Below are 18,310 nucleotides of genomic sequence, written 5' to 3' on the forward strand. Positions count from 1 at the left end.
TTCCATCTTGTGGATGCCTCTGTGTTCTCTTACCTGTGACTGTTAGGCAGGGGGATCGGGCTGGGGGTAGCATTCCTAGAGTCCCTCACAGGGGCATTCACCATTCACGGGGCTGGAGAGGCACTTTGCAAACTACAAGGCCTACAGACACTGTGCGGTTCTCCACTGAAGGCAGACGAGCTGTCAGGACTGGGCACTGCTGTAGCAGCAGAGACTCTCACCTGCCCTAAAAATAGCTGCTTGAGACTTGGAAGGACATGCCCATAACATAGAGATTTTGTATCTTTATCCTTTAGAAGTAGAAGCTTCATTCCTTCCCTTATTAGGGAGGAAGCAGTCTCTCACTTCTGTTGTTATTGGCCCCCAGCCCAGTGTGATGGATAGGCTCAGGAAGTGCTAACATGGCTTGGCTTTAGCTCTAGTCAACAATCCCAGGCTCCTCCCACAAAAAGCCTTCCGTGCTTGGAAGGGTGGGGGATAGGTTTAAGGAGCCTGAAGGCTAGAAGATTCAGCCTGATATGGGATGGAACTGAAGGATTCCCTCCCCTGCCAGAAAAAAAAAAAGGCCTTGGTCCAATAAGGATTTAGGGATCTACGGCTTTCCTGATCCCCAGGGGGGGTTGCCTTTGCAACATGCAACATTTCAATATCAGTACAAGGCTCTTTCCAACTTTCCCCCAAACTCTGGCCCACTGTTCTTGGGCTCTGGGCTCTCTGTCTCAGGGCAGAAATCATCACCATCTCACCTTTTCCCCATTTAACCCTGCTTAGGAAGAAAAGTAGAACTGAAATGTGGGCCAAAAAAACAGGTTTATTTGGTGAATGCTGATGGCAAACATCATCCATGAAAGACCAGGTGGGAAAGGTGTTTTGACAGGGGAGCCTAGGAAGCCTCCGGGGTCACCATACAAATACAGGGCAAGGCACAGGCTCAGGGAATACCAGCAATGTCCTCAGCCATTCAGCACCATCCGGACAAGCTCTGTGGAAATGAAAGGAGGGGTGAGCCCAGGTAACAGGGCTGGGGAGGGGTTACACCATGGACCAGGAGACTACAAGACCATGAAGGTAGCATGAGAGGGATCATGCCCACAGCAACCAACCTTGAGGTCAGTTTGCAGAAAAGCCACCTTAAGTCTAACCAGTTCTCTCTGGCCCTGGCTCCCCTCCCACCAGCTGTTAGTCACCCACCCCACCTTGAGCAGCAAGAACACAGCAGAGGCAGAAAGGTTCTCAACTACACCTACAGCTACTATCAGCCACTGGAGGGAGGAGAGGATAGAGTTTTGGGTTAGGGTACCTCTAAGCTGCCCAGCAGAGGGATGGGGATAGGGCTGTTCAGCTATAGCAACAGAATGGGGCAGGCAGCCTACCCACCTATGCCAATTCTCCATGCTCCAGGGCCAAAGGACTACCCGAAAGCAAGATTAGCTACAGGCTGGTATGAGTTCCCAGACACCAGTACCCAGGGCCCTATAAGCAAAATCTCAGACCATTCTAGGAGAGAGGTGGGAGGTACCATACCCCCAAGCTGCCTTCCTCTTTGAGGAATCCCTCCCCTCCCTAGCCAGCTCCATGCACAAACATGCCAGAAAGAAGTCAGATGGTAGTAGGGTAAGGGCAAGGGCTAGAGAGCAGTTTGGGAAGAAAAAGAAACACTGGGGGAGATCATCTACAGAAGGAGAGGCTGGGAGGAGCCGTACCCGCCCCACGGGCCCGTCACCCCGACAGGATATGCCTCACAAACGCTGCAGGAAGGAAGAGACATTAAATGGTGAAGACAAGACAGACATGGGGTGAAGGGTTCAGGCAGTGGGGAAACAGACATTCCATTTACTTCCCATTCCTTTGCCCTTCATTATCCCTTACTTTCCCGTTATCCCTGCCCCCGCCCCCTGCACAAACTCCCCACTCCTGGCTGGGCTGGGCCCTGCCTCTTGCCTCCTGGCTCTTTTTGGAGCCCAAATCCAGGGACAAGGAAAGCCCCAGAAGCTGTCCATAACATGCCCGCTATATGCTAACTGTGAAAGCCCCCAATTTACCCCTCACCTTCATAGTTGATACAACCATTGCTGTCCTCATGCCCTGCCACCAGCATCTCCACTTCTTCCTCTGTCATCTTCTCACCTACAGAGGGTGAAAGTACATTTTTGGATCTGGGTGGGAAGTGAAGTACCTCAGGGTGGCACCTTAGTTCCAGGACAAGGGCACAGGGCCTTACCCAGTGTGACAAGGACATGACGGATTTCAGCGCCCATGACAGTACCATTCCCTTCCTTGTCAAACACCCGAAGACCTTCAACATAATCTTCATAGGTTCCCTGGTCCTTGTTCTTGGCTACAGTCTGCAGCATGGGCAAGAAGTGCTCAAAGTCCAACACCTTTACATTCATCTCTGCCATATGGGAAGTGGAAAAGTGTCAGCCAGAGAAGTCACAAAATTCCCCAGGAGAGGGAATTATGGGGGTCCACAACAGAAGTTCCCATCCAAAGAGGAATTCTGTGGGATTTACTAATCAAGACAAGATTTGGTTGAGCCTGGGTCCTATGGCAATAAAGTTCAGCTGAAGTACTGTGGACCTACTACACCACACTGAATTGTTCATAAGGATGCTCACCATCACTCTTGGGGTTCCCCAGGACCTTGAGAACCTCGGCGTTGGTGGGGTTCTGGCCCAGAGCCCTCATCACATCCCCACACTGGCTGTACAGGATCTTGCCATCACCTGTTCGGTCAAACAGCTGGAAGGCCTCCTTGAATTCTGAGGATTCAAATGAACATGAGCACTTGGAATGAGGGGTCAGCTCAGATCCTACTTCAGAGATCTGCTGCCTGGTCAACTTTGATCACACTCTGGAAACCAGATACTACCCTGCTGCACTCACAAGTCAGCTAAGAACGATCTACTTCTCCCAACTCAAATGTCCCAATTAAAAATACAGTCTTTCTCCCATCCCCACCTTGTCAGCACGGTAATATTACATATACACCCCCCTCTGCCTACAGCAGGTCAGGCCCAGCCTCTTCACTACTACTACACAGGGCAGGAATTTGCCACCGCCCCATCTGGGTCCAGACCTTATAAGGAAGTGAGAACAGTGGCCTGGGGTCATTCTAGCCTGCCACTTCCCATCCTTCCTCTACAAAGAAACCTTCCAGAGGGTGGAGCTGCAGTTAATCCTTAGCATACTCTCCCAGTCCCCAACTTCACAAAAATATTAGGTCACTCTTTGCAATCTTCACAAATCCAAGCTGGGAGAGGAGGACAGTTGCCAACAGGACAACAGAAGAAGCAGAAGTCACTGATTAAGGGACAGAGGAGCACAAACAGCTTAATACACCCTCCCCAAATCTCACATACATCAGGCATTAGGTAACTCAAGTTGTTTCACATACCCACAGCACCTAAAACTCACCCAGTGCTTGGGGCTCAGATCTAGAGTGGAAGGGGAAGGAAGAAAGAATGAGAAAAGAAAATGGAGGACGCAGGAGGAAGGGAGAAGGGAATCCAGGAGGTACTTTCCTGGGGAGTGCGAGAAAGATGACAGGTTGGGGTTAGAGGATAAGTGCCAGGGGGGTGTCCCTCTCCCTAAGGGCGACCTCAGTTGTGATCAGAGACTGCCTACCTGCGGTCTGATCCTCCGTGAAGTCACACTGCTCGGAGAAGAAGGGAGTGGTCAGCATCTGAATTCCAGTCCCACAAGCGAACATCCCAGTCCCACAAACTCCTGTTGTTCACGCTGGAGACTCTCTTCCCCGCAGGACTGGACCCTAAACTTTCCAACCCCATCGCCAACCTTTCAAGCCCTCAGGCCCCTTTTGCCCCTGACCCCTGCCTCCCCTCCTCGCCCCACATCCCGCTTATCCCCAGGCCTCGGGCCCCACCATCTTGACGGCTCAGCGCTGCGGGACCTTTTCCTGCAGTAATGGCTCCGACTCCAAGGCCAACCCTAGTCTTAGTACGTCCTAATGACGTCACCCTCCTCGAATTCAGCCAATAGGAACCCCGGGCCGGATTTATGCAGATGACAATGCTGCATCTGTAATGAGGTGGGCGGGCCGGCTGTGGTCCCTTCTGCGCTGCAGCCCTACCTGGGCGCAGAAGCCGCGCAAGGGGGTGGGGTGGAGTGCACAGTGTCCGCTTCTCCGAACACCCTAAAGATCCGAGGATGTCAGCTTTGGGAGAGGAGAGGGCCCACCCTTTACTCCTACCCCGTTCCTCTGAAGAAAACAAGTCTGAGACCAAGCAAGGAACCATGTCTTTATTTTGACACAATAGGTGGCCGCCTAGTGGCAGAAACGTGCCTCCGTCTGCCTGGGAGAGGGAAGGCAAGTGTCCGGGCCCCACAGGATCTGTGGAAAAAAATGAAAGTTGCCAAGCCCTGGCGCTTGCGCAGTGATTGGACAGGAAAACGCACTCCCCTACTTTCGTGCTGGCCGAGGGAAGAGGAGTCTTGCCCCTCAAGCCGAGCTGGGGAGGCTGGAGGGCCTACCTGTAGAGCTCAGACGCTTAGGATGTGCTTCAGGAAGGCTGCAGAGAGAGCAGGCAAGAAGGCTTCAGAAGCAGACCCTTGGATAATCCATCCAACTGTAGGTACTCCAGGATGCCCCGCTCCCACCCGGCACTCCTCTTCCACCCCTGGACCCTCTACGCCTCTGACTACCCTTACCCTCATAGTTGATGCAGCCATTACTGTCCTCGTGTCCTGCCAGAACCGTCTCCACCTCCTCCTCAGTCATCTTCTCTCCTGAATCCCAAACACAGCATTGGAACCCCCTGCCTTTCCTCCCTCTCTTAACCAGGCCAGCTCTTCCCACCCTGCATCTTGCTTTCCATATCGCCAGCCTGAACACAGTGTCTAGGACCCAGTGAAACCTTTGACAGGAAATTGAAGCCCCAAGGATTGACTTAAATGGAATCACAGAGCACAAGTATTGCTTCCAAAGCTAGAACTTTAGGGCTTCCACCACATTCTCTTTCTGTCCCTTTTAGAAAGCATTTTAGTCTTGAGAAGTCCCTCAGATTCTGCCCTCATGGATTTGACCTTCTCAATCTACTGTCTATGACCTGCAAGATAATAATCCCCTCCCTGGCTCTGCCTAGCTTGCCAACCTTCTTACTGATCTACTCTCTCCTCAATTTCTGGTCCCTGCCTTACCCAGGGTGGTGAGGACATGTCTGAGCTCTGCGCCCATCACTTTGCCATTCCCCTCCTTGTCAAACACCCGAAGCCCTTCCAAGTAGTCCTCATATGTGCCTTGGTCCCGGTTCTTGGCCACTGCTTGGAGCATGGGCAGGAACGTCTCAAAGTCCACACGCCTGGTCTTCAGCTCTGGAGGTCAGAAAGAGGTGAGAGAGAGGTCATTGTGGTATCACCCAGGACCCAGCTCTCATCCCTACCACATCTTTCATCCCCTTCAGCATTCAGGATGTTTTTCTGCCCCTTTGTTTAAGTTTTTGAAGTCCTGAGGTCCACCCCAGCATTCTTTGTCACCTTACCAACATTCTACCATTGCAAATTGATGACTGAGTATGTAGCTCAGTGGTAGAATGCTTGGGTAGCATGAATAAGACCCTGGGTTTGATCCCCCAGAGGTCCTGCAAAAAAAAAAAAAAGAATACCCACTTGTTCCAAAGCTCCTCTTACCATCACTCTTGGGATTCCCCAGGACCTTGAGCACCTCAGCATTAGTCGGGTTCTGACCCAGAGCCCTCATCACATCCCCACACTGGCTGTACAGGATCTTGCCATCACCTACTCGGTCAAACAGCTCAAAGGCCTCCTTGAACTCTGAGATGTAAGGAGGGATCAGTGTTGATCAGTGGTGCCCATTCCTCCACCCCCCCTCAAGGAAGGATCAGAAACGGTGTGGTAGACCTGGGTGCAACAAAGTTGGAAAAAGGACTAGTGTGGGAGGTTTCAAGGTCGGGACTGGAGTTATGGGAACAGAGAAGGGATCTGAGCAGGGTTGCTTGGGACTGGACAGTGGGCTAAAGGAACCAGCTTCTCCTCACCCTCCAGCTGGTCCTTGTTAAACTCGATCTGTGGAAGAAAAGAGCAGGTGAGGAGAGATGACAGGGTTTATTCAATCCCTCTCCAGCACTCCTCCCAACCAGCTGGCAGCCACTTCTGGGGAGGGGCCCAAAGGGACCAAGCTGGGAGCCCAGCCACCTCAGTCCCATTCCTAGCTCTGGGCCTTGGGAGAATCCCAAGAGGAGGAATTATAGTGGGGAGGGTTTCCTGGGAACAGGGTTAATCCCATGCCACCTGTTTCCCTCCCTCCACTGCCCTGGGCCCTGCATCCCTCACATAACTGGGGGCTGAACAAAGGCTAAATTTACCCCTGGCCCCCAGCTGTGATTGTCTAACAAGCCTGTCCTCTTCAGCCTCCCCTCCTGGGGTTCAAATCTGTGGCCTTTTGAATTGAATAGCCAGCCAGAAGCAGGCAGCAGCTCCTTGCCTTCACCTTGAAACTGTCCCCAGAACCCAGGTGTTCCCCACCTCACAGTCCCTGCCTCCACCAGGGGGTCAGCAAGTATGGACATATGGTACACATATGTCATAGGATAAAAGGACAGACGACAGTAAAGACAACAGCAGAATCATAAGCCCAATAGGGGACTGCAGGGAACCCCCAATCTCATTCATCCCTACCTTCTATGTACTCCCTAATCCTCTAGGCAGAATCAGACCCTGAATTACTCTCTCCACACTGTCGCTTTCTGGGGACTCACCACCACTTTGGAGAGATCCACAGGGGGCTCCTGGGTTTTCACAGGCGCCTGGGGAACAGCAGGCTCAGCCTTGGTCTTGGCTGGAGGGGCCCCTGCTGCTGGCTTGGCAGCAGGCTTAGAGATGGAGGGCCCTGCTGGTTTCTTCACGGGAACATCCTTCTTGGGAGGCATGATGTCCGGTGACCAAAGGACAGTGTGCTGATGGGGGCACCCATCTCTGTTTAAATAGCCAGGGAGTCTGGGATGTCAAGGGGCGGGGGCAGGGGCAGGGAGCCAGTTGGCGGTGGTGAGGGTGAGGTAGGAGATATATGCCTGCCTGTCCTCACTCCCCTGGCCTACTATGGTTCAGAACTCCTGCCCCAAGGTTTCCTTTCCTCTGCCCACTCCTCCCTAAAAGATGACCAGAATATTGTTCCCTTTGGGGGCAGAGGGAGTAAGCCAGAGACTGCCCAGAATGAGGGAGTTAACCTCCGGGGTAAGGATAGGATGCTTGCCAGTGACACTGAGATAGGGGTGAAGCAAACAAGTGAAGCCAGAAGTTCTAGACTCTAGAAAGCTCAGGGAGGGGTGGGAGTCGGGGAGGCGGGAGAGCCTGGAGAGGTTTGTGTGAAGTGGGAACATTTAAAGGGTGATCTGGAAATAGTGAAAGGTGAAAAAACAAGCAGCCTGTCCAGCCCCCCTGACCATGAATGAGGGGCAGGGATAGCTGACCCCATAGTCTAATAATTCCCAGTACTTGTAGTCTCTGGGCCCCTCAGTCTAGGCCTGAAACTGTGCATAGTAATAGGGGAGTGTGAGGCTCTCCATTGTCTCCTGTATCTAGTACTGATTTAGGGGTGGGGGTACAGCTAAGAATCAGGTTTAACACCCACCACCCACACCCATACTTTCAAAGAAGGAATCTTCTTCCACAAGCCCACAATCATTCAAGTCAGACAAAAGGCAGGGTGCCTGCTGAAAATGGTGGCACCTGGGGGTAAGGGCCGCTCTAGGAGACAAAAGGCCTAGATTCTGTAATCCAAAAGGATATGGAAACTCCTATGGGCTCCATGAGTACTCATCCCTGACTCTGGCTCCAGGTTACAAAACCTTGCGGGGTGCGGGGTGGGGCAGAGAAGAAGGGACAAAGTGGGGGGTGTGAGGAAGGGGTGCTGGCTACTTTTGTTCTGGGAAAAAAGGAGAGGATTTAGGCAGCAATCTGAGGAAGAGAGTAGTGATTCCACTTGGACCCTGGGGTTCAGATTGATGCTGGGTTCCCATTTGCAAAAAAGCCTCTGAATCTCATTACAGCAAATTGTCTTAATTTTGGAAAATAAGAAATCATTCCTCCCGCAAATAATACATCCATCTTACGCACGCATATCCCTAAGCCTTAAAGGAAAGAAGCCCTCCCCAGTCCCCCAAAACTCACCCTGCAGGGTCCGGGTAAGGGGCGGGGACCGAAGGCAGCGCGTCTCCGGGCCCTGAAGGGTTAATTCCGTCAGCCGCGGAGCATGCCGGGAGTCGTAGTCCTCCCGCGCCCGGGGGCTCACGGGAAACTTTCCAATTCTGAAGTGACGCGAGGGTGTGGGCAGGGCATCCGGACCGCGACCGCAGTTAGTGACTCAGGCTCTGCGGAGCGGACTTATCTTGAGCAGTCCCCTCCCTTGACCCTAAAACGTTGCGGGGCTGCTCAGGATATCCGCTGTGCCTAGCCCTGTGGTGAGTTTAGAGCGGCAAGGGTGTTTTTCTGCATCTCACCAAAGGTGAGAGGACTCAAAACCAGAGGAAAAATTGCAGCCGGCGGTTTGAAGATCAGATAGCTGAAAGCACTGTCCCGCAGAGAGTAGCTGTGATGTCTTTCGCTTCCTCGAGCAATTTGATAGAGGGAAAACAGGCTAATTGTTGTGTGGCTTGGAGCAGTTAACTTTCAAAGTGTATTTTTATTTTTGAAATAAACTGGTCGCTGAGGTAAATGAGATTTACAGTTAAGCCCGGTCACCTTCCCTCAGACTCTCGGAATCGAAGCTTCTGCCTCTGCAGCCACTTTTGCACCATTCAGTGCCCTGGCGAGGCACCTCGCGCTGGAAGCCAGGGCTATGGGTATGCAAAGAGTGGCTCAGAATAGAAAACCGACCGGATCCCCAGAGTGAGGCCCAAGTGAACTTTATGGGCTGTAAGTGAAGTTTACTGGTTGGGGAAAGCTTCTCAGAAGAGTAGAAATGGAAGGGTTAGGGATATGGCTCAGAGGTCCTGGCTTCGATCCACCCCCCCCCCCCCCAAAAAAGAAGAGTAGTAGAAAAGTTCTGTAGGACACAAATAACCTGATGAAGCCAGGCTGCGGCCAGAGGATGGCAGATTTAAGGCCAATCTGGAATGATATAGTTAGAAACCACTCTCGAGAGCTAAATTAGAGAAGCAGCATTGGTCCACTCTCATTAGAATGTGTAAAATAGAAGTTTTAAGAGAACCCATGTTTGGAGGGGCAACACCATAAGGGACTTGTGTCTTTCCAGGGGCTGGTGGGGCTCAAACCCAGGACCTCCTTCTTGCTAGGCATGTGCTGGACCACTGAACTACATAACCTGCCCAATTTATTTTTTCTTGTTTTGCAGTACTGGGGATTGAACTGAGCTACATCTCCAGCCCTTTTTATGTATTATTTTTAAAATTTTTGAGATAGGGTCTGGCTAAGTTGCTGAGACTGGACTTGGATCATGCCATCCTCCTACCTCAGCTCCCTCTCCCCCAGTCTCTGAGATTACAGACAGGTGTCACCACACCTGGCTTCTGTCCAATTTCAAAGATGTGGGTCTATCTATTTTTTTTTTTTTTTTTTTACTTACCCTCCTTTCCTCTAGCTGTGGTCCACTTTAGGCATTTGCCTAGTATGAGATTTATGGCCTCAGCGGACTTGCTACAATTTTCTGTTTGCTTTATAGAGAAGTAGTGCAAGGAGAAGAGACAAAGACCATTGACAAATAGATTGAAAAACTATCCTCGTGTGTGCACGTGTGCACGCGTACACACATGCACACACCATTCCTGCTTTTTTTCATTTTTAAATTTTTGAGACAGAGTCTCACTACATTGCCCAGGTTGCCTTCGAACTTTCCATCCTCCTGCCTCAGCCTGTCAAGTAACTAGCTGGGATCACAGGTGGGTACCACCATGCCCAGCTCAAGTTATATTTATAGACCTGTACTAGATGAAAAATATAAACAGAAAAAATAGTTTTATGGTAAGTAAAGCTAGCTTCATATTTGTAATGTTCTTTACTAGTAGTTCACAGATTTAGCTACTTTTCAGAATCTCCTAGGAATTTGTAAGCAGACAGACTTCCAGACTCTCTCCTCTGAATTACTAGGGAGTGGAAATGTTTTTGTGGGGTGTGTGTGGGTATGTGGGTGTGTGCACAGTGATTGAGTGCCCCTGGTGATTGATTATCTTTTTTTGATAAAGATTTAATCCTGAGGCTAGGTATAGGTGAGAGAGAGCTTCCCTAGCATGTGCAAGACCCTGGGTTCAAAACCCATCACTACACAAAAATAAATAGAATCACTCTTTAGTGTCTCACAAAAGCACTCCTTTTTTGTAACAGCCACACCTACCAGCTTGCAGTATTTCATACATGTCCTGTGTCCTCATTGCTCAGGTTCCCTTTCTATTATGATCCTATACACCTCCCCATCCCCACACATATGGTATATCCAGGGCCAGGCAGAACCAAGCACATATTAAGTTCTGAAATATTTGTAGAAAGAATGGATATCTCAGTGAAGGGGAAGAGTCAAGGATGGACACCCATACTACTAAGTCAATAGGAAGGTACGTTGGAGATTAAAGGGATTGAGAAAGTTCCCATTATTGAACTCTTTATTTTTACTTTGAAATGGAAAGTGAGCCAGGTGTGGTGGCACACATCTGTAATCCTAGCAACTCAGGAGGCTGAGGCAGGAGGATCACAAGTTCAAAGCCCGCCTCAGCAACTTAAGGCCATAAGCAATTTAGTGAGACCCTGTGTCAAAATAAAAAATAAAAGGGCTGAGGATGTATGTGACTCAATGGTTAAATGCCCCTGGGTTCAATCCCTAGTATCAAAAAGAAAAAGAAATAAAAGGTGAAATGATTTGATTTGCTAAGAGAAGTAGGAGATAAGTTGAGAAAGTAGTAAAGATTTGAGGTAGGTATTGTAAAAAATGGGAAATGACTTATTTGTTTAGTAAACATTTACCAAGTGCTAAGCACTTGTACTAAGCACTTGTACTTCATGCTGAGTAGCATGAAGAGTAGTTGCAATGGAAAATCATGAATTTGCTTTTTTTTTTTGGGGGGGGGGTTTGGGGGGTTAAACCCAGAGCCTTGCACATGCTAAGCAAGCGCTCTCTCACCAAGCTCCATCCCTAGCCTGTAATTCCTGCCCATGAATTTGGAATAGTGCCAGTATATAAGGTACTAAGTTCCTTCTTCCAGCAGCACTTTGCCATGTGCACAATTGAGCCAGATAAAAGTCAACTGGAATGGTCAGATCTTGGCATTTTATGGAATAGGGACAATGGATGAACATGGGATAAAGGGAGTTGAGATTCTAGGTAAAAATAGGGTTTATGGTCTAGGCCCCAAAGAGAAGGAATAAGTATAGAGGAGTGGGCTGTTAGATTGAGAGAATATAGAGAGTCATTACAGGCAGAAATTTCAGTGAGGTTGAATAAGTAAGATAGTTGAGCCTGGTGCAGTTGTACACGCATATAATCCAGGCTACTGGGGAGGCTGAGGCAGGAAGATGGCAAGTTCTAGACTATCCTCAGCAATTTAGTGGGACATGGCCTCAAAATGAAAAATAAAAGGGGCTGGGAATGTAGCTCAGCAATAGAGCATCCCTGATTCAATTCCTGATACCACTTTAAAAAAATGAGATAGTTGAAGACATTAGTGTTGTAGTGAAGAAAATAGTGCATTTGAGATTAAAATTTTGAAGAATATAGTGGAAGCCAGGAACCAGGGTGAATGGCTATGGGTAGAGATGATTGAGAGATGAATGGGATGAAGGTTATTAGTTTTTTTTGTTTGGTACCTGGGGTGCTTAACCCCTGAGTCACATCCCCAGCCCTTTTTATTTTTTATTTTGAGACAGGATCTCACTAAGTTGCTTAGGGCCTCGCTAAATTGCTGTGAGGCTGTCTTTGAACTTGTGATCCTCCTGCCACAGCCTCTTGAGCTGTTGGGATTACAGACGTGCACAGCCACACCCACAAGGTCATTAGTTTTGATAAAATCCGTTAGTGTTCTTTCAATTGAGAGTTTCAAAAATCTGGCTAAACAATAAGGGGATTTATTGGCTTATGTAATTGAAAAGTCAAGAATCGGGTAGGCTTTAGATTTATTTTGACCCAGGAATTCACAACAAAACAAAGGGATTCATTCTTTAATACTCTTGGCTCCCTCCTCCATGTGTCAAGAGAATGAACTTCTCAGTTCCTCCAGCACTTATTTTTTATTTTGAGACAGAGTCTTGTTAATTTTCCCAGGCTGGCCTCAAATGTGAGAATGAACTTCTTCTGACCATTGGAATCAATTCCTGGATTTTACCTTGACTGGACCCACTTGGAAAAATGCCCATTTACCCTTGAACTAATTGCTCTGGCAGGATATGTTTTGATTGGCTTAGGCATGGCTTATTGCCCACCCCTGTAGCAAGGTAGATGGTGTGTTCTTCTGATTCACTTAGGCCACTTAAGGTGTGTCCCTGACACTGGAGGTAGATTGGGGTCAATCTAAATGGAAAGGAGTGGAAAGAATACTGGCGAGGAAACCAACAATGTCAACCACAGTGAGGAACTGTGATGCTAGTTATTGAATAACCGCCTATGCTGTGCACTGAAGGCTGTAGGAGGGTAGCAAGATTTTGAATGCCAAACCCATCAATAAATACTGAGGAATAACCAAGTTTTTAGTGAATAACAGAAATGACAGAAGACGGAAACAATATATAATACTCCCATCATCTCCAAAAGAGCTGAGATTTTTGCTGACCTGAGAGTAATGATGAAGAATCTTCTTTGAGGAGCAAACCGCCCCCCTTGCAGGATAAATATATGGGATTCAGGATAAGGAGCAACCCCTAGAGGGTGCTACAGGTGAACAGAATCTCTCCAGAGGTGAGCCAGGTTTAAAGGGAGGCTGGAATAAGCTTGTGTCAGTACAGTTAAAGAATACCGGGTAGATAGAGTGGGTGGGAAGTGTTCTGTGGAACGAGGCTTACAGAGGGCACAGAGGGAAAGTTTGAGGGGAAGGGGAACAGAAGGAGATTATTTTAGGGCCCTTCAGCTGCTCTTTTAGGGCATCTTTATTCTTTATTCCTTTCTTATGTTCAATTATTTACTATAGTTTTACTTGCCTAAGCACCCTACTCCTTTTCGTTTGGGGTTTATAGTTTTTTTAGGGTAGGCAGTCTTGCCTTTTTTTTTTTTTTTTTTTTTTTTTTGTACCAGGGATTGAACCCAGGGGCACTTAACTACTGAGCCATGTCCCCAATGTCCCCAGCCCTTTTTATATTTTATTTTGGGACAGGGTCTTGCTGAGTTGATCAGGGCCTTGCTAAAATTCTGAGGCTGGCTTTGAACTCATGATCCTCCTGCCTCAGCCTCCCAAGGCCCTGGGATTACAGGCATGGGCTACTGCATCCAAGAGTACTTGTCTGGCATGCTTGAAGCTCTGGGTTTGATTCCCAACACTGCAAAACAAAACAAACCCTGTATATTTCCAGTAGCACCAACTGTGAAATACTACACAAGTTTTATGGAATTCCATCCAAATATGAGAAAATTAGCAGGTAGATTACTGCTGGAGAAAGGGCTTGACTGACATCAACAAGAAAGGACAGTTGTTAGTCTCACTGTGAAGGAAGACTTAGGAAAATCTATAAAAGTAAAAATTTACACATCCATTGGCATGATTTTCATAATATTCAGGATTGGAGAGAATATAGGAAAGCAATTTTCACATGACAAAGGCACATATGAGATACATGCATTATAATCTTCTTAAATTGCAGTTTAGAAGAATGCAGTAAATGTCATTAAAGTACAGTGGTTGAGAGCTGGGGTTGTGGCTCAGTGGTAGAGCGCTCCTCTAGCACGTGTGAGGCACTGAGTTCAATCCTCAACACCACATAAAAATAAATAAATAAAATAAAGGTATTGCATCTAACTACAACTAAAAAAAATTTTTTTTAAAGTACAGAAGTTGACCCAGTAATCCCACTTATCCTAATTAAAGCATTTGAGACATATATAAATATTGTTTGTGTCTATTGCCAGTGATTAGCAAAATATTGGGAACTATCTTTATGCCTCACAATAGATCAGCGAAACTATTCATTCTGTGGCATTATATACAACTATTATATATTTTTTTCATGATACTAAGAATTGAGTTGAACCCAGGTCCTTACGCATGCTAGGCAAATACTGTACTACTGAGATACATCCTCAGCTGTATACATTATGATTTCAAAGAATACTTTATGAAGTATAAAAATGCTTCTGTGCTAAGTGAATAAAGTAGGTTATACTATGATCCTAATTTGTAAATTTGTATTCCTGTAATCATGTTAGCTTTCCTTGTGTGTTGGTCACTTTTTGGTCTTAAAATAGGTTGCTAGCCAGGCATGGAAGCACATACCTAGCTACTTGGGAGGCTAAGACAGGAAGATCACAAATTCAAGCCCAACATGGGCAACTTAGTGAGATCTGTCTCAAAATAAAATGAAAAGAACTGGGTATATAGCTCAGTTAAAAAAAAAAAAAAAGTTGCTATAGTTCCAGACATCACATCCTGATACTAATGACCTAAAAAGGAAGGGGTTGAGAGGTTCTAAGTTTAATCTCCAGCACCACAACCCCCCGACCCCCCAAAAGGAAGAGATATGAAGGCTTTCTTTTATTTTGTTTTGGTTCTGGGGATTGGACTCATGGGTGCTGTACCACTGAGCTATATCCTTATTCCTAAAATTGCTAAGGCTGCTAAATTGCGGAGGCTGGCCTCAAACTTGTGATCTTCCTGCCTCAGCCTTCTGAGTCCCTGCTATCAGGCGTACACCACTAGGCCCAGCATGACTTCTTTTGATGCTCCAGTCCCCAACTGACTTCCTTTTACACTTTTACTAGAACTGGGTCAGAATTATCCCAAGTTATAGGGGAGTCTGGGAAAATGAGTATCCAGTAAAGAGGATTGTGATTAATCCCATGGGGCTGGCACACTGTCACTTGGAATACTCTGGGGTTCTCTATGTAGGGAAGAGGAGAAAGCTATTGGGTAGCCATCTGTGTTGCTACACCCGGTTAGTTAACTACAGCACATTAGTTCAGTAGAGCCACATCCTATGAAGTAGCATTTGCAAAAGGCCATGACAATGTCCCCATATGCAGTCATACCTGTCTTTCTCTGGAAAAAGTGCAACATGCATCACAGATATCAAAAATGAAACTATTTTGATATATAACAAGAATATTTAATCCCTCTGACTAATGACTTGGTTCATCTTCCTGTACATAAAAGAACTATGTATTGACTTGCCGGGTGTGGTGACACATGCCTGTTACTCCAGCAGGTCAGGAGGCTGAAGCAGGAGGACAGGAGTTCAAAGCCAGCCTCTGCAGTAGCGAGATACTAAGCAACTCAAATCCTGTCTCTAAATAAAATACAATTAGGGATGGGGATGTGGCTCAGTGGCTCAGTGCCCTGAGTTCTTAACTCCCCCACCCAAATAAAGAACTACATTGGGCTGGGGATATAGCTCAGTTGGTAGAGTGCTTGCCTTGCATGCACAAGGCCCTGGGTTCTAATCCCCAGCACCACACACACACCAAAAAAAAAAAAAAAAAAATGTACTGAATACTGAAGTGTGTGATATTTAATATGTAGATTGGTACTCTACATATATATATATATATAAATAATATATATTTATATTTAATATGTAGATTGGTACTCCTCCCTATTGTATCCTGAACTTTCGAAAGGTAAAGAAAGAGTAGGGACCCTTCCAGAGGACATGGCACAAATTTTCTCAGGACTAAGAAAATTTATGCCATGTCCTCTGGTTTCTAGAAATATAATTACTTAAAGTGATTTCTTAAAATCATATAGAGCAAAATCCCTGGTGTATTATCTGAAGCCAGCTAGACCAGCAGGTCTTGGGTCACATGCCCAGTATCCAATAGTTAAGTAAGAAACCTTAAAAATGTAAGTTCTTCTGCCCTGTGTCTTCGGAGTTTACCCCACTAAGGGTCTGGAGTGGTCAGGAGGAAGCAACAGTAAGTGAGACCTCTTTCTCATGGCAAAGCTTGGGGTGCTCTTAAATTGATGAGAAGGAAGATGCAGGAGAACCAGCAATCAGTACAAAGGGATCACTGAAAACAAAGCAGCTAAGTCAGTGGACAATATAGATGTTAAATTCAGTTTTTGCCAATAAAGAGAATTGTGAAAAATTAGGCTGGCCCAAACTTGAGATTCTCCTGCCTCAGCCTCCCTAGTCAACTGGGATTATAAGCATGCACACTGGGATAAGATTTTTATCATTTTAGAGAAAATGATAAAGCATATGAGGCACTAAGAAAATCTCCAAATTCCTATTCCAGTGACCCTGTTTTTAGTAGTAACTTTTCATCCATGTCACTCTCCTTTCATTTAGCAGTTAGAACACGTGGAACACATCCCTAGAGCCTACATTCCAGAATGGCTCCTGTGAGGAGCAGAGTTCAAAGTGAGCATGGGTATTAAAATGGATATGGGGCTGAGGTTGTGGCTCAGTGGTAGAAAATTTGTGAAAAATTATGGAATTGAGCTTAGTCTCCTCCCCTGAATCTTTCCCCTCTTCACACTGGGAGCATCCTAAGTTTTTGTTTTTGTTTTGCAGTCCTGGGGATTGAAGCCAAGGCCTTGCACATGCTCCAATGGTAGATAAGTGCTCTGTCAAGGACAGGAGTTCAAAGCCAGCCTCCGCAGTGGCGAGATGCTAAGCAACTCAAATCCTGTCTGTAAATAGAATACAATTAGGGATGGGGATGTGGCTCAGTGAAGCACTGGGTTCAATCCTCAGCACCACATTAAAATAAATTAATTAAATAAAGGTATCGGGTTCACCTACAACTAAAAAAAATTTAAAAAATAAAAAAAATAAAATGGGTATGAAATCTAAGTTGCTGGTCAGATGAACCTGAAACCCTTTTGAGGAATTTTTTTAACAGAATTTTAATATTTATTTTTAGTTCTCGGCGGACACAACATCTTTGTTTGTATGTGGTGCTGAGGATCGAACCTGGGCCGCACGCATGCCAGGCGAGCGCGCTACCACTTGAGCCACATCCCCAGCCCCCTGAAACCCTTTTGGATGTGACTGAGCAGGCCCTGGCCCGATGGCACTGAGACTACAAGCTTATGCTGTGGCACTGAGCTTCCAGGTTTACCAGGTTTAGGAATCCTTTCCCCAGCCAGCCATGAGAGGACAGTGATCAGCAGACAGGCTGGATCAACAAAACTTCATCACTGACTGGAAATAAGTCTTACCTGAAACTCAGCACCTGCTTCACACAAGGCCCTTGACCATCCTCAATGAAACCAATATTCTTGGTGACTATGATCTCTCTCTCTCTCTTTTTTTTTATCATCAGGGATAGAATTCGGGGACGGTTAACTACTGAGTCACATCTCCAGCCCTTTTTTATTTTTTATTTTGAGACAGGGTCTCCCTGAGTTGCTTAGGGCCTCACTAAATTGCTGAGACTGGCTTTGTACTTGTAATCCTCTTGCCTCAGCCTCCCAAGCCGCTGGGATTATAGGTGTGAGCACTGTGCCTGGTGGTGACAGTGATCTTAATAGGTTTGGGTTTTTTTTTTTTTTTAAAAAAAAAACACCTTTTTTTAGTTGTCAATGGACCCTTTTTTTTATTATTATTTATATGTAGTGAGTGCTGAGAATCAAACCCAGTGCCTCATATATGCCAGGCAAGTGCGCTACTGCTGAGCCCCAGCCCCAGCCCCCTTCAATAGGTTTTTGTTTTGTTTTTTAACTGTAGATGGTTACATTCCTTTATGATGTTTATTTTGGTGTTGTTTTTTTTTTTTAATATGGTACTGGGGATGGAACCCATGCTAGGCAAGCCTTTCACCTCTCCATGGGCCACAACTCCAGCCCCCCTCAGTAGGTTTTCACAATTGACATGACTTGTGACTGAATGAAGGCTTTTTTTTTTTTTTAATATTTTTTAAGCTGTCAATGGACCTTTATTTTATTGATTTATATGCAGTTCTGAGAATTGAACCCAGTGCCTTACACATTCTAGGCAAGAGGTCTACCACTGAGCCCCACCACAGCCCTTGAATGAAGGCTTTTGACAGTTATAATAAACTTTTATAATAAACTTCTGATAGTTAGGCTAGAGTCCCAATTTTTATTGTTTTCTTTCTTTCTTTTTTTTGGTATTAGGGATCTAACCCAGGGGCATTTTACCATACAGTTACATACCCAGCCCCTTTTATATTTTGAAACAGGATCTCACTAAGTTGCTGAAGTCTTGCTATGTTGCTGAGGCT

At 46.6% G+C, this 18,310-nt stretch overlaps 2 protein-coding genes across 5 annotated transcripts; both read right to left on the reverse strand.

The window, feature by feature from the left end:
- Window positions 1–796: 796 nt before the first annotated feature.
- Window positions 797–3,966, reverse strand: Myl6 (myosin light chain 6). Of its 2 annotated transcripts, XM_071609781.1 has the most exons (7): window positions 3,887–3,966; window positions 3,628–3,655; window positions 2,619–2,762; window positions 2,222–2,395; window positions 2,050–2,127; window positions 1,704–1,748; window positions 797–982 (listed from the first exon to the last, which is right to left on the reverse strand). In XM_071609781.1, the coding sequence occupies exons 1-6, from the start codon at window positions 3,887–3,889 to the stop codon at window positions 1,720–1,722; spliced, it is 456 nt and encodes a 151-aa protein (XP_071465882.1). In that variant the 5' UTR covers window positions 3,890–3,966; the 3' UTR covers window positions 797–982; window positions 1,704–1,719. The 2 variants fall into 2 exon arrangements, with proteins under 2 accessions (XP_071465882.1, XP_027782669.1); XM_027926868.3 differs by lacking the exon at window positions 1,704–1,748 and having other exon boundaries at window positions 3,887–3,965.
- A 282-nt stretch (window positions 3,967–4,248) lies between these two features.
- Window positions 4,249–8,252, reverse strand: Myl6b (myosin light chain 6B). Of its 3 annotated transcripts, none has more exons than XM_027926854.2 (8): window positions 8,149–8,252; window positions 6,738–6,935; window positions 6,018–6,045; window positions 5,650–5,793; window positions 5,161–5,334; window positions 4,672–4,749; window positions 4,495–4,532; window positions 4,249–4,354 (listed from the first exon to the last, which is right to left on the reverse strand). In XM_027926854.2, the coding sequence occupies exons 2-7, from the start codon at window positions 6,906–6,908 to the stop codon at window positions 4,504–4,506; spliced, it is 624 nt and encodes a 207-aa protein (XP_027782655.1). In that variant the 5' UTR covers window positions 6,909–6,935; window positions 8,149–8,252; the 3' UTR covers window positions 4,249–4,354; window positions 4,495–4,503. The 3 variants fall into 3 exon arrangements, with proteins under 3 accessions (XP_027782655.1, XP_027782648.1, XP_071465881.1); XM_027926847.2 differs by having other exon boundaries at window positions 6,738–6,954; window positions 8,149–8,238; XM_071609780.1 differs by having other exon boundaries at window positions 6,738–6,975; window positions 8,149–8,197.
- Window positions 8,253–18,310: the final 10,058 nt, after the last annotated feature.

The sequence above is a fragment of the Marmota flaviventris genome, chromosome 3, assembly GCF_047511675.1.
Source record: "Marmota flaviventris isolate mMarFla1 chromosome 3, mMarFla1.hap1, whole genome shotgun sequence".
Lineage (NCBI taxonomy): Eukaryota > Metazoa > Chordata > Mammalia > Rodentia > Sciuridae > Marmota > Marmota flaviventris.

What these genes read in the sequence shown, in the direction of transcription:
- Myl6 (XM_071609781.1), bottom strand. An exon ending in GGGGAACCCCAAGAGTGATG is followed by an intron (nt 2,396 to 2,618) that starts GTGAGCATCCTT and finishes CCCATATGGCAG; the next exon opens with AGATGAATGTAAAGGTGTTG. An exon ending in TGGTTGTATCAACTATGAAG is followed by an intron (nt 1,749 to 2,049) that starts GTGAGGGGTAAA and finishes TCCTTCCTGCAG; the next exon opens with CGTTTGTGAGGCATATCCTG.
- Myl6b (XM_027926854.2), bottom strand. Translation starts at nt 6,908, where the DNA reads ATGCCTCCCAAGAAGGATGTTCCCGTGAAGAAACCAGCAGGGCCCTCC. An exon ending in GGGGAATCCCAAGAGTGATG is followed by an intron (nt 5,335 to 5,649) that starts GTAAGAGGAGCT and finishes TCTGACCTCCAG; the next exon opens with AGCTGAAGACCAGGCGTGTG. An exon ending in TGGCTGCATCAACTATGAGG is followed by an intron (nt 4,533 to 4,671) that starts GTAAGGGTAGTC and finishes CTCTCTCTGCAG; the next exon opens with CCTTCCTGAAGCACATCCTA.